The 15,695-nt window shown below is 47.6% G+C and overlaps 1 protein-coding gene across 5 annotated transcripts in view; it reads right to left on the reverse strand.

The window, feature by feature from the left end:
- Window positions 1–4,288: 4,288 nt before the first annotated feature.
- The window catches only part of ALMS1 (ALMS1 centrosome and basal body associated protein), a 146,123-nt gene continuing 134,716 nt past the window's right edge, over window positions 4,289–15,695 (reverse strand). For all 5 annotated transcript variants that reach the window (XM_050943274.1, XM_050943276.1, XM_050943273.1 and 2 more), the window contains one exon: window positions 4,289–4,803. In XM_050943274.1, coding sequence (XP_050799231.1) covers window positions 4,759–4,803 — 45 coding nt within the window. In that variant the 3' untranslated portion in view covers window positions 4,289–4,758. The remainder of the gene's footprint in view (window positions 4,804–15,695) is intronic.

Raw genomic sequence — 15,695 nt, forward strand, 5'->3', positions numbered from 1 at the left:
CTCGGTTGCCCGATTGCCTTCGGCAACCGTTTCTGCCTCGCCGTCTGGCGAAGTCTTGTCTCTGCCGGGGCTGAGGGTAAGGGCGGTGCGGTTGGGGTCGGAAGGGCCTGCGCTGAGTTACCGGTGTGTGCATTCCTAATGAGCGCATAATGACCCTGTTGTCTTTTAGGCTTTGCAGCCTAAGGTCAGTTTTATCCGAAAACAGCCCTTGGCCCTCAAATGGAAGGTCCTGAATAATGTGTTGGAGCTCCGGGGGAGGCCGGAGACCTGCAGCCATGAGATATGGCGCATAGTCATGCCAGAGGCCAGAATCCTGGCGGCTGAGTCCGCGGCGTCCAGGGAAGCCTGGAAGGAAGTTCTCGCCACCTTTTTCCCTTCGTTGAGGATCGCCGAGAACTCCTGTCGTGTGTCCTGTGGAAGCAACTCCTTAAATTTGTCCACTGCCGCCCAGGTGTTGTAACTATAGCGGCTAAGGAGGGCTTGCTGATTGGACATGCGGAGTTGGAGGGCCCCGCAGAGTAGACTTTTCGCCCTAGCAAGTCCATGCGCCTCGCGTCCTTTGATTTAGGGGCTGGAGCCTGCTGGCCATGGCGTTCCCTCTCGTTAACCGACTGGACAACGAGGGAGCAAGGAGGAGGGTGGACATACAGATATTCATAACCCTTGGAGGGCATCATGTATTTGCGCTCTACACCTCACGCAGCAGGCGAAACAGAGGCCGGAGACTGCCAGATCGTAGTGGCATTGGCTTGTATGGTCTTAATGAATGGGAGGGCCACTCTAGTGGGGGCATCCGATGACAATATGTCCACCACTGGGTCTTGTACCTCCGGGACCTCCTCAGCCTGCAAGTTCATGTTCTGTGCAACACGCCTGAGGAGGTCCTGGTGGGCCCTGAGGTCAATTGGTGGAGGGCTGGCAGATGAGGTTCCAGCTACAGCCTCATCGGGGAGGATGAAGAGGAGAGACCTGGAACGAGCGGGTCTGATGAGGGCTCCGCCTGGTGGATCGTGTCTGTCTCCCTGGGGAGCTCGGAGTCCTGAGGCTGGGTCAACCCTTCCTTCATAGGAAGAGGAGGAGGCTGGGTAATTGTGGCCTCCGGCACCCTGTGTTCTGAGGCGGTCGAGCGCGATGGACCTGGGTGAGGGCCATGGCCCTTATGGTATGCCCAAGGCGTCCAGAACCTCCACTGCTGCGGTCCATGATCTTGAGGCTGGGGCTCATGGAATAACGCAGCGGGCACGTCGGTGTCTGGGGCGTATGCACTATCCACCTGAGAAGACACGGACAGGTGTCGGGACGGCCATGGAGGAGCCGAACGAGGCTGGTATGAGTCCTTCACCCCCGTCGCTGGAGATCTCCTCGGTGCCAGGGATCGGTACCAGGAATCATACCAGTGCCGAGACCGAGACCGGGACCTGCAACCAACGCGGTGCCGGGAGGTCGACCTGGATCTCAAACGTCTGCGGCGGGACTCGCTGCGAGAGTCTCGGTGCTGGGAGCGGTACCAAGAGTACCGGGCGGGACGAGAGGTGGATCTGTGCCGCGAGTACAGCCGGTACCGCGTAGGTGAGCGGTGCCGGGACTGCGAGTGGCGTCGAGACCGGGACCGTCCATAAGACCGTGAGCGGTGCCGGGACCTGGATCGAGATCGGTGCCGGCTCATCGATTCTAGTGAAGGAGGTCTCATAGTGGCAGGCTTGCCTCTAGAATGCAGAACCCGCACCGGCGGTGCCGGGGATTGAGGCAGGGCAGACTCAGTCATTGCGATAAGGTCCCTGGCCGAGGAGAATGTCTCCAGCATGGAGGGGACCGTAAGCTCGACCACAGGTCTCACCGGGGAGCTCTCAAGGACCGGACTCGATGGCCCTCTCAGGACCGGAGTCGATGGCACCACAGTCGTCGGTGCCGCAGCAGGAGTAGGTGCCGGGCGATGCAAACGAGTCTGCATCCAAGGTGTGGAGGAAGCTGAGGGCCTCCGATCAGGTCCCTGTGCCGGAGAAGGCCGGTGCCGAGGTGTCTTGGCGGAGCCGGCGCGGTCCGGTGCCGGAGGAGCGCTCTCAGCGCTTGGTGCCGAGGACGGAGGGTTGAGGGCTGCCTCCATAAGGAGAGTCTTTAAGCGAAAGTCCCTCTCCTTTTTAGTCCGCGGCTTAAAGGCCTTGCAAATGTGGCACTTGTCGGAGATGTGCAATTCCCTGAGGCACTTTAGGCAAGAGTCGTGGGGATCACTCATGGGCATTGGCTTTTTACAGGCCGAGCACGGTTTAAACCCCAGTGAACTGGCCATGGGCCCCGGCACCGGGTGCGGGGAAGGGCTAAAGCCCAAGCCCCGCTAAACTATATACAGTAACTAACTAACAACTATAAAACTAATTACACTATAGACTAAGTCAACTATATACAACAAGAGATCAAATGAATAAGGAGAAGCTAGGGAAGTGGGGGACAGCTAAGCCGCGCTCCACTGTTCCAACGACCGACACGGGCGGTAAGAAGGAACTGAGGAGCGGTTGAGTCGGCAGAGGTATATATCCAGTGCCATGGCGGCGCCACTCCAGGGGGCGACCTGCCGACCCACCGGAGTTGCTAGGGTAAAAATCTTCCGACGAGCGTGCATGCGCAGCGCGCACACCTAACTGGAATGGATATGGGCAATCACTCGAAGAAGAACAAAAGCCTACTCTGGGTATCAGGTGTAAATTGAGAATCACAGCCTTTACAATTTGTCTTCTATCACTGGGACATCAGTTATGTGTATAACCAAACATCCTGGAGAGGGCATCTAGCTAACGGAAGGTGGATTAGAAACAGAAAGAAAGATCAGTTCAACCAGAACTGGGTTGAAAATTTTGTATCAACAATTTTCTGTCCACTGAACACTTACCAGATTACACTTCTTTATCATCTTCCTGTAACACAAGTCCAATGTACCATGGGGACAGTTTGCTGCCTTACCTGCTCTTATGACACTTGAGAATGGACTTGCTGATCATCTCAAGATAGACTCCCTCGTGGATGGGAGGGCAGGGCATTCTCTTCAAAGGGCATGAGTCTAAGAAATCATCTCCACAATTGATGTGTATAATTTGTGCTCGTTAATGAAAATTCAACATTGTTGGGGTGGTGGGGACAGGGATTTTTTTTCATGCTGAATGTGGTAAGATGAGGTCCTGAAACATAAACCCTTGTATCAGAGGCCTAAGGCCTGAGCTAAAGTAATGGTCAAGACTTTGCTAACATAAAGCAAAGTTAAGCTGTGAGCCAGAAGCAGGACCTGCTCACAGAAGTTGGCAAGAAGGCGGCTGCTAAAAGGTATCAAGTAGTAATAGGATGAATATGTGCCAGGATGGCACCAGAACATTCTGGTACAAACACATTTCACAGAGATAAGGAACAGGCTGACCCATCCTAAAGACACAATCAAAAGGATAACATGATTGATAGACTTGTTTGTTCGAACCAACATGTACCAGGAGAGAGGTAGCACCCTAACACGTAGAGGGGTTGTACTCAATGTGTCAGGAGAGATGTGTAACTTGTTTGTACTTGTGTATAAGAATACATCCCTGAGTGGATGTCTTTGTCTGAACTGGTGGAGTTGGAAAATCCTGCCACTGACTGAGCCAGTCCATTGTCAGAGACCACATATGTACTAGCAAAACTGCAGATATCTGATCTGGGGAGCTAAAGACTGTGTTTCATTTGGCAATAAACCTGCCCAGGTGCCATCATACCTTATCAAAGTTTGTGGTCATTGGGTGGTTCACTCAAAATCTGCTGTGCCAGCTATCTGCGCAGAGCTGGGACAGCACACACGCACACAGCCTACTTTTATCAACAGAGCAGAGCACCACACAGGTGACGTCTGACGACACTGGTTAGCATGTATGTGTAACTGGAACCTTGACTTTTTGAGTTGAGGCATTTTAGGCCTTCAGGGTTTGAGTGCTAAAAAATTTAACACTTTTATTCTCTATGGATATAGTTTGGGAATGGGAGAACACTTTGGGAATGGAAACAGTGAATTCCGAACAAAATGGAAAAATACATTTTCCATCGGCCTCTACTGGTGATTACAACAGGATTGTATAATGGTACAGTCATTATTAATGGAAGGCACAAATCTAATCCACTCCCTAGAGTGCTAAAATTGTCCCACCTTAAAGATGGTATCAGTTAGTCTGCAGGCTTATCCTATCCAATAGAAACCTTTCATGGCGGTTTAACTCACTTTTGTGGATGCCACACATACCAAAACTGTAGAAAAAGGACTACGGTAAAGTGACAGTTACTGCAAATCAATCTGAAGCTATTTAATTTTTTCAGCAGTACAAAATAATTACAAACAGTGAACTATGAAATAAAAATTTAAAAAATCATTGTTAAAATAGTTATTAAAAATAAATATTTAAAATCTGCTGTCCACATGAGATCATGGATTCTTAAGTATTTATAAATACTACAAAACTAAATTAATCTGGGAAGGGCATAACAATGCTACTGAAACCAGTCATTTATTTAAAAAAAATGTAAAAATCTACCATCCACATAAAATCATTGATCCTTAATTATAAATACATCCAGATTTTCAGTATGTGAAGGGAATACGACATTATTGAATTACACCAAACATACTCTGCACATTGGAATATTTACTGTGTATTCTATTCTCACATCATAAATTGATGTACATAGGAAAGATGCTGGAAACTCACTACATGCAATACACCTTATTGAAACAGAAGACTGTTTTTCCGATCAGTTCCAAGGTACTTTTCTCCCTAAGATGTGATTGGTGATTTTCTGTGGGGAAATATGAAGATAAATGACAGATTAATTAGTATTATTTCTCTAACAATGCTACTACCTAGCATTTAACTGTTCAAAACACTGTCACCAATAAGTAAATACTGATAAATCCCTTAACATATATCTTACACCAACTGTGCTTTCCCCCTTAGAGGTATAGGCAGACAAGAATGACACACTTCCTGCTGGTGGAATGGCACAAGCAGAGAACCAGAGAGGGACAAGTTCCTGTTATTACACAAGCAAATGGAGGAATAATGTGTAACTATAATTTTCCAAATAATGGTTGATATTTCAATTATGAACTCACAAATCTGTTTTGACTGATATAATGGACTTAACTGGGTGATGAAAGCAACAGTTGTTACTCCACTGTTTTAGTTGCCAGAGGTTATGCCTTGCTGTTTTCTAAATGGCAGTTTTGTAGAAAGCTGGCAGAGTTAAAAGTCTATCTATCTGATGATCTCTGACTATTATGGATTCAAAATGTTGCCCCAGACTGAACTGATCTCTGGTCCCAAAGATGAATGATAAGAACTCTAATGACCTCTCCCTTAAAAATTAAAAAAAAAACTGTTTAAAAGTCACTGGTGGGAGGCAACAAGGTAAAAAATCAGATTAACAGATTCGTTAAAGCAGCAAGTGGGAATCACAGCTCTGAGAAGTTTATTATTTGCCGATATGCCTCTGGAAACAACATTCTTCCTTTCCAATTGGTGTAATGACACCTAGTGGCCAATATCTTACCTACAGCCTCCCTCCCTCCCCGCCCCACCCTTAAAGTGACATGTAATCTCAAAAACTGGCTCATTGTTTCTGATTTTTAATGCATGCATGGACGCTCAGATCTTTAAAAGGGAAAATATGTAATCAAATTAATTTGTCCAACACCTGTGGGATTTTTTTCCTATGCTACCCAACTCTGATTCATCAGCAGAGCAACATCCATCCTGTGTCCTGAATGAGAAAGGGGGCCCATGGAAAAAAACAGTAAGTGATCATGTAATTAAAGACGGTATCATAATGCATACACACAAGAGGGTCCAATCAGAGTTAGTCAACCTGGAATTATCCCCCAGTTCCAGTCTTCTTGCCCAGCCACTCCCAGTCTGACCTAGCCAAACTCCTATTTTCTCCTTTCTCCCTGTGCCAGCCTCCAGTTCCAGTCTCCCGCCACATACTCAATGCTCCTTGTTCCAATCTACTGACCCAGCAGGTCTGGCACGTGTCCCGTCTGCATTCAAATCAGACAGCTTCCTCCTCCAGGCTTTCTGGGCCAAGAAGGGAGTCATCATTGAGAACACAGCAGATACGTTCCCTGCTCTCAGTTATTGCACCCACAACCCAGCTCTGACAGAGTCTACAGCAGCTCAGAACTGCAATGCAGGGAAATTCCTGCTCAGCCACAGGCTATACAGTCTGGATTCCTTCTTCATAGGGGAAGTTTCCATTTTAAATGGCAAAATTCAATATCTTCCATCAGTGTTTGAAGTGTTGTAGTGGCTGGGAAGGTCCCAGAATATTTGTCCAGTAAGAAGAGGTTACTCACCCGTGCAGTAACTGAGGTTCTTCAAGATGAGTGTCCCTGTGAGTGCTCCACTCCAGGTGTTGGTGTGTCCCTGCGCCTTCGCTCGGAGATTTTGACAGCACGCACAGAGCCTGTCCCACACACTGACTGTGCCTTAATAGTACACATGCTCGACTGGTCTCCTCAGTTCCTTCTCTACAACGGAGGCTACCCCAACTCCGAAGTAGAGGGGAGGAGGGTGGGTAGTGGAGCACCCAGAGGGACACTCATCTTGAAGAAGGTCAGTTACTGCAAAGGTGAATAACCTTCTCTTCTTCGAGAGATGCCCCTGTGGGTGCTCCACTCCAGGTGACTTAAAAGCAGTGTATCTCAAGGAGGTAGGGACTTTGGATCTGGAAAAAATATGGTAGACAGTACAGCTCTGCCCAATCGTGTATCAGTGAGAAGGCCTTGAGTAAGGGCATAATGCTTAACAAATGTGTGTTCAGAAGTCCAAGGGGCCGCTTCACACATGTCAGCCAGAGGAATTCTGTGTAGAAAAGCCACAGGGGTAGCTACAGATCTAGTGGAGTGAGTCCTGATGCAGGCTGGAGGAACTGTCTCCTTTAATTGATAGCACAGGCGGATATAAGCAGAGATCCAGCTGGAAAGTCTCTGGGTGGAAATAGATGTCCCCTTGGATTGTTCTGCAATGGAGACAGAGTCTGGAAGAGTTCCTAAAGGGTCTGGTTCCATCCGAATAAAAGGACAAAGCCCTGCGTACATCCAATGTATGCACTGTGGATTCAAAGGTGTTTATTTGCATGCGGTTTAGGAAAGGTTGGTTGGTAAGTGTATAGATTCATTAATGTGGAATGACGAATGTACCTTTGGAAGAAATTTGGTGTGTGTCATAGAATCATAGACTTTAAGGTCAGAAAGGACCATTATGATCATCTAGTCTGACCTCCTGCACAATGCAGGCCACAGAATCTCACCCACCCACTCCTGTATCAAACCTGTGTCTGAGCCATTGAAGTCCTCAAATCATGGTTTAAAGATTTCAAGGTGCAGAGAACCTTCCAGCAAGTGACCCATACCCACGGCTGCAGGGGAAGGCTAAAACCCCCCGGGCCTCTGCCAATCTGCCCCGGAGGAAAATTCCTTCCCGACTCCAAATATGGCGATGGGCTAAACCCTGAGCACATGGGCAAGACTCACCAGCCAGCACCCAGGAAAGAATTATCTGTAGTAACTCAGATCCTATCCCATCTAACATCCCATCACAAGCCACTGGGCATATTTACCGCTAGTAGTCAAAGATGAATTAATTGACAAAATTAGGCTATCCCATTATTCCATCCCCTCCATAAACTTATCAAGCTTAGTCTTGAAGCCAGATATGTCTTTTGCCTCCACTACTCCCCTTGGAAGGCTGTTCCAGAACTTCACTCCCCTAATGGTTAGAAACCTTCATCTAATTTCAAGTCTAAACTTCCTGATAGCCAGTTTATATCCATTTGTTCTTGTGTACACATTGGTACTAAGTTTAAATAATTTCTCTCCCTCCCTGGTATTTATTCCTCTGATATATTTATAGAGAGCAATCATATCTCCCCTCAGCCTTCTTTTGGTTAGGCTAAACAAGCCAAGCTCTTGGAGTCTCCTTCCATATGACAGGGTTTCCATTCCTCGGATCATCCTAGAAGCCCTTCTCTGAACCTGTTCCAGTTTGAATTCATCCTTCTTAAACATGGGAGACCAGAATTGCATACAGTATTCCAGATGAGGTCTCACCAGTGCCTTGTATAATGGTACTAACACCTCCTTATCTCTACTGGAAATACCTTGTCTGATGCATCCCAAGACCGCATTAGCTTTTTTCTCGGCCATATCACATTGGCAGCTCATAGCCATCCTGTGATCAACCAATACTCCGAGGTCCTTCTCCTCCTCTGTTACTTCTAACTGATGCCTCCCCAGCTTATAACAATAGTTCTTGTTATTAATCCCTAAATGCATGAAGTTGCACTTTTCACTATTAAATTTCATCCTATTAAATAAAAAAATAAAAAATAAATATATGGAGATATACCTCTCTCATAGAACTGGAAGGGACCCTGAAAGGTCATCAAGTCCAGCCCCCTGCCTTCACTAGCAGGACCAGTCAGAGGGTAACCATGTCCTTAAAAAATATTGCATCAGATGGGTCCGCCATGAGAGCTGCTATTTCTCCTGCCCATCTGGCGGAGGTGATTGCCAATAAGAATGTTGTTTTCATAACCCTGGTCTACACTATGAGTTTAGGTCAAATTTAGCAGCGTTAGATCGATTTAACCATGCACCCGTACACATGACGAAACCATTTTTGTTGACTTAAAGGGCTCTTAAAATCGATTTCTGTACTCCTCCCTGATGAGGGGATTAGCGCTGAAATCGACATCACTAGGTCAAATTTGGGGTAGTGTGGATGCAATTCGATGGTACTGGCCTCCAGGAGCTATCCCAGAGTGCTCCATTGTGACAGCTCTGGACAGCACTTTGAACTCAGATGCACTAGCCTGGTACAAGGAAAAGCCCCGGGAACTTTTGAATTTCATTTCCTACCTGGCCAGTGTGGCGAACTCAGCAGCATAGATGACCATGCAGTCCCCCTAGAATGTTTCTAAGCTCCCCCTATCATCTCCATCTCTGAGGTTATTGCAGATTAGAAGGCGGAAAAAAACGCACTCATGACGACATGTTTTCCGAGCTCATGCAGTCCTCCCGCACTGACAGGGCACAGCGTAATGCATGGAGGCATTCAGTGGCAGAGGCCAGGAAAGAACTGCTGTGTTTGCTTAACAGCAAAAGTTTCATGTCTCGCTAGCAATCCTGCCTGAGCCAGGTTGCTGTGTCACATGCACTCCACGCTGTGTCAGCCTTGGGCGGGGGCATGACTGCTTTGTGAGCAGGAAGGCCATAGATATAGACATTGCATTAGGTAGCTTCTGTAGCTAGAGAAAACATTCCTGTGCATTCGGCAAAGTCTGTGGCAAAAAAAGAGAAGCCCAGTAGTGTAGCGGTTATCACGTTCACCTAAAATGTGAAACGTCTCCGGTTCGAAACCGGCGGAAACAGGTCACTGTTCCTTTTTCTGATTCCCCTCCTGCATTTTTAGAACAGACGGCCCTATGAAATTTCACCGTGAATTATACCAATTATGAGTTAAATAATATGGAAGCTCTCTTTAAGTTATAGTCCCGGGTTCCTTACCCTTTCAGCTGCTCTGATAAATTAACATTTTTGTTATGGGCAGGGGAAAATTTTCATGAAGCCTTTTATAGGGACTAAATGCTATCTAGGACTCTGACATAATCTTAATGTGGCCCACAGAGTGCAATCCTTTGTTCTGGATTTGTCATTCCTCAAGTTGAACTGCTCCTTACTACTGCTCAGGTTTCATGAGCCATGGGAGCAAAGGGCAAGCTGGGGTAGGTGCGACCGCACAGTAATGCTGGGAAAGCAGCCTGAGGCAGAAGCCTCCAGCTCACATGATATTCCAGGCAGGACTGAATCTCCATGAGATGAAATTTAAAGAAGAGAATGACCTGGAGTCACTCCTATTCAGTGCTCTAAGAGGAGGATAGTCATATCTGTCCAGGCACTCCTGATTGACCTCACTGAGGTCTGCCAGCTGAGCAGGACCCCCGGCTGGCAGGAGCTGGCAGATGGAGCCGCTCAGCCCACTGCCAGTCTGGGGCTCCATCCGTCGGCCCCGCTCAGCCCACTGCCTGCCTGGGGTTCTGATCATCCAGGCAGGCAGCAGGCTGAGCAGGTCCGGTGGACGGGACCCTGGAAAAAAATTGTGAAACAATTGTCTGCCATTGCTTGCATGGAAGGGGAGGTGGGGGGGCTGACGACATGTACCCAAAACCACCCAGAGCAAAGCACTGGGAGCTTAACCCAGTATTCCAATGGGCAGTGGAGACTGTGGGAACTGTGGGATAGCTGCCCACAATGCACCGCTCTGTAAGTCGATGCCAGCCGCGGTAGTGAGGATGCACTCCGCCGACTTAATGCATTTAGAGTGGACATATGCAATAGACTGTACAAAACTGAATTCTAAAAAAATCGACTTCTATAAAATCAACCTATTTTAATAGTGTAGACATACCCACAGAGAGGTGTAAGAGGGAGCAAGTGACTAGGGGCTCGAAAAGTTGTTGAGTTAAACAGGTTAACACTAAGTGAAGGTCCCACGGAGGGGTAGGAGGTTTAATGTCTGGGTATAGGGATTGGAGCCCTTTAAGAAAGGGCTTGGTGATTGGATGAGCAAAAACAGAAGTACAATCGATCTTGTTGTGAAAGGTTGTAATAGCAGCTAACTGGACTTTGATGGAGCTGAAAGGAAAGCCGGATTGCTTTAGGTGTAGTAGGTAATCAAGTATGGCGGAAGAGGTGCAGAAGTGGGAAGAATTTGGTTGTTTGAGCACCAATGTATGAACTGTTTCCACTTTTGGAGATATGTGGTGCGAGTAAACTGAGTTCTTCTATATAAGAGCACTCCTTGAACCTGTTCAGAACATGCTAGTTCGCTTTGTGAGAACCATGGATAGGTTGGGGTGAAGAAATCAGCCGTGTTGCTGCAATAGGAGGTTCAGAGTGAGAGGCAATGAAATTGGTGGACAAATTGACATTATGATGAGGAACAGATACCATGGTTGTCTGGACCAGGATGAGGCAATCAAAATTAGCGTGGCACAATCTGTTCATATCTTTGTCTGTGGAGAACTGGTATTGGGGGAAAAGCATACATTAAGTGTTGAGCCCATGAGATCAGGAACACATTTCCTAATGAATGTTTGCCCAATCCCGGTCTGGAGAGCAAAATTCGGGACAGTTCTTGTTCTTCACAGTCGCAAAGAGGTCCAGGGTTGGATAGCCCCAAAGACGGAATATATTGCATATGATCGTGTCATTTATCTCCGATTCATGATCCCAGGGAAAATGTCTGCTTAGTTCGTCTGCGGTGGTATTCAGGGCCCCGGGAAGATAGGCTGCTGATATCTAGATGTTGTTCCTGAGGCACCAATTCCAGAGCTTCATGGCTTCTATGCAAGGCAAGTGAGATCAAGTCCCTCCCTGCCTGTTGACATACAACATGCATGCAATGTTGTCTGTCACTATCCGAACACGTTGGTTCCGAATGAATGGGAGGAAGTGACAGCAGGCATTGCATATGGCTCGCAGTTCTAGGACATTTATGTGTAGGGAGGCTTCGGTGGAAGACCATGGGCTGTATTGTGGGACATATGTGCTCCCCATCCCATGAGGGATGCATTGGTAGTCCTTATGAGTGATGGAGAGTCCTGGAGAAAAGGGACTACTGAGCAGAGGTTGGAGGGAACTGTCCACCATTGGAGGGAGTATTTTACTCTGAAGGGTATGGATAGAGGCTTGTTTAGAACGTGTACGTTTGGTCTGTAAACTGTGGCCAACCAAGCCTGGAAGCACCTCATGAATAGGCATGGATTTTTTACCATGGAAGTACATGAGGCCATGTGGCCTAATAGTTGCAGGCAGTCTCATGCAGTGATCTGGGGACTGTTGCGAAGTTTTGTAACCAGGAGTTTTAACGTGTGGAAATGACTGAGCAGGAAAGAGGCTATTCCTGTTCGGGAATCAAGGTGCACTCTTATGAACTCCAGTCGTTGGGTAGGAGATAAGGTAGAATTGTTTTTGTATATTTGTAGGCCAAGGGAAAGGAAGCAAGTGATGGTAAGCTGCATGGATCGAAGAGCTTTGTCGAGCGTTGAGGCTTTGAGGAGACAATCGTCGAGTTAAGGAAATATTATAACCCCGTTTCCTGAGGTGGGCAGTAACCATGGCTAGGAGTTTGGAGAAAACTCGGGAGGCAGTAGACAGGCCAAAGGGCAACACTCTGTATTGAAAATGTGTTGAACCGAGGGTAAAACGAAGAAAACATCTGTGGGCTGGGTGAATAGTCACATGAAAATAGGAGTCCTGGAGGTTGAGGGCTGAAAACCAATCGCCCTGTTCCAGCGCTGGGATTATGGTGGTGAGGGTAACCATTTTGAACTTTTGCTTTTTGATAAATTTGTTTAGCTGCCTGAGGTCAAAGATTGGTCGCCATCCCCCGATTTTCTTTTCTATTAAGAAGTAATGGGAATAGAAACCTTTCCCTCTGTGTTGTTCGGGCATGATTTACACTGACTGCAGTTGGAGGAGATGTACTTCCTGGAGTACCAGTTGCTCGTGAGAGGGGTTCCTGAAGAGGTACAGGGAGGGTGGGTGGGTGGGAGGCGGGGAGAGGAAAGGGACAGAATAGCCAACTGTGACAACCTCTAAAGCCCACTTCTCTGTGATAATATTTCGCCATTGATGGGAGAATGGGCGTAGGCAGTGACCAAAAACAGGGGCAGATGGTGTAAGCACTGAAGTGGGAATATTGTTTTCTATACCATTAACCAAGACTTCAAATTTGCTTATTGGTAAGAGGGGGTTGAGACGCTGCCAAGGAGTTAGGATGGCGGCCTTGGTATCTGGGCCTCTGGTGTTGCTGTTGTTGCTCGTGAGATCTATGGAATTGCTGGGTGTATGTGGCAGAGCGTGGTCGCTGGTAAGGCTAGTATCTATATTGTCGCCTTCTGGTCATAGGGGTTTGAATTCCTAGAGACCAGAGAGTTATCTTGGAGTCCTTCATGGAGTGGAGTATGTCATTCATAGTGGAGGCGAATAGTTTGTCACTGTCGAAGGGGAGATCCTCAGTGGTACTCTGGACCTCCTGGGGAAAGGAAGAGGACAAGAGCCGTGACCCTTGGCGCATCACAACTGCTGTCGCAGTGGATCGTGCCACAGGGGGGAGGGATAGCTATAGTGGTTTGAGCATTGGCCTCCTAAACCCAGGGTTGTGAATTCAATCCTTAAGGGGGCCATTTAGGGATCTGGGGCAAAAATCTGTCTGGGAATTGGTCCTGCTCTGAGCAGGGGTTGGACTAGATGACCTCCTGAGGTCCCTTCCAACCCTGATATTCTATGATGTATTGGCCATATCAAGGGCAGCTTGAAGAGTAGCGCGGGAGATGATTTGTCCTTCAGAAACTACGGCTGTAAATTGTTGTTTCTTTTCTTCTGGAATGTGATCAATGAAGTCCATGAATTTATTGTAATTTTTGTGGTCGTATTTTGCAAGAACAGCTGTATAATTAGCAATGCAAAATTGCAACATGGCTGAAGCGTATACCTTACCTCTGAGCAGATCTAATCGCTTACTGTTCTTGTCGGAAGGGGTAGAGTGGGGAAATTGGTGTTTGTTCTTTTGGTTAACTGCGTCTACTATCAGCGAGTTTGGCGTTGGGTGATTAAAAAGGAATTCCGAGCCCTTAGAAGGAATAAAGTACTTCCGGTCCGCTTGGTTACAGGTAGGCAAGCTTGCAACCAGGGTTTGCCAAATGGCCTTGGCTGGGTCTAAAAGGGCTGCGTTGATGGGTAATGCAATTCTACAAGAAGAAGAGGGCTGCAGGATGTCGGTTAGTTCATGCTGCTGTTCAGAAACTTCCTCTAGGTTAATTCGTAACTCACTGGCAACTCTTTTAAAGAGGTCTTGAAATTTTGAGAAGTCGTCCCAAGATGTCAGGGGAGGAGGAAGCAATGCTTCATCAGGTGGAACAACTGGTTCTACCGGGTTAAAGGCAGGCCGTGCTTGCTCCTGCGGTTGTGACAGGGCTGCCTGGTGTCTGGAGTCAGTGGCAAGGTCGTCAGCTGGTGGTACTGAGCAGGTCTCATGCCTCACTGCAGTGGTATAAGTGTGGTCCCAAGTATAAGGAGCCCATGGAGTCCAATATTGCCACTGTGGTGGGAAGCGCATGGGTGGTGCCATCCAGGGGTTCATGCACCATGGGGCAGGACCCTCGGAGTAGGACAAGGTAGCTTTCCTATGATCTCTCTTGACTGGAGTCTGTGGACGGGGGATCTAATAAGGTGAAAATTCTCCCTGCAGCCCAGATTCCTCATCAATGGAGGAAAGCTATGTGGATCTTGCCTGAGTGTCTGGAGAGAAGTACGTGTTAAGTAGCGGTGACCGTAAGATACGTGACATCAGCAGATCCTTGACTGTGCAAATTGTGGTGCCGCAGTGCCTCTGTGAGGGGATGGCTACGCAAGAGGAATTTGTTGTGAGGAGGGATTCCTCCGCATCAGTGTCCTGAGCATTCTGTCACTGTTGGCTAGCTCAAAGGCTGACCGTGCTGGGAGAATGAGAGGAGCCTGCAGGGGGTCAGGCAGGCTAGTATGCATCTGCACCACTTCCACTGCAGTGCCAAACTATGCCATATGAGAGGCAAGCAACTGAAAGCCTGAAGCCTTGACACTGGAGGTTAGCGTGACCACCACAGCCGGAGGAGCCCGGTGCATCAAAGGTACTCAGCCAGGGGAGCACCGGAAGGGAAGCAGTACCCGGCAAAGTCTTGTCCCTGCGAATACCCTTTGCGGGTGAGAGAGACTGATTTTTTTTGAAGTTTTCTTTTGTCTCTTTGAAGCAGGGGAGCTGCAGTGTACAGCAGAGTCAGAGCCCGGGTCTGAGGCTGGTCTGAGAGATTTTTACAGCAGGAGTAGTTTTAACTGCAGCTCCTTGTCTTTGCATGCCTGGATTTCAATTTGCTACAGTGGGCACATTTTGGGGGGATATGGGACTCCCCTGAACATTTAATACATTTAGAGTGGCCATCTGAAAGAGGGATGGCACCATTACAGTTAGCGGAGCGCTTAAACCTGGAGAACCAGGCATGTCAGAAGCGACTGCGCTGACAGAAACAAAAAAGTGTTTGGGGTTTTTTTTGTTATTTGTTTTGTTTTAAAGAGAAGAGAAAGGGAAAAGGGCATCTAACTATTACTGGTAAGCTAAACTAAGAGGGAAAAGAGTTGAACAAATGACAGAAGACATTCTCTAATGAGTCTGCTGAGCTCCGTCTCAGGCCAGGGATGGTAGAGAAGAACTGAGGAGACCAGTTGGGCACGTGTACTATTAAGGTACACTCAGCGCGTGAGGCAGGCTCTGCATGTGCGCGACCGGTACGAGCACTGCTGTCAAAATCTCAGAGCGAAGGTGCAGGGATGCACCAACACCTAGAGTGGAGCACCCACAGGGACATCTCTTGAAGAAGAAAAGCTATTACCTCATTTACCTTTCCTCTCTCTCATATCCTAGGACCAACATGGTTACAACAACATACATGATATATAATTTATGCACATACACAAAAATTAAAGTAGTTAATCCATCTTTCATATTAGGGGGACATGAAAAATCACCTGAGTTTTGCAATCTTAGTGGTTTATGCCATCCCCAGAGCAACTCCATGGAATTAGTTTCTTTACG

Source organism: Gopherus flavomarginatus, chromosome 3 (assembly GCF_025201925.1).
Source record: "Gopherus flavomarginatus isolate rGopFla2 chromosome 3, rGopFla2.mat.asm, whole genome shotgun sequence".
Classification (NCBI taxonomy): Eukaryota; Metazoa; Chordata; order Testudines; family Testudinidae; genus Gopherus; species Gopherus flavomarginatus.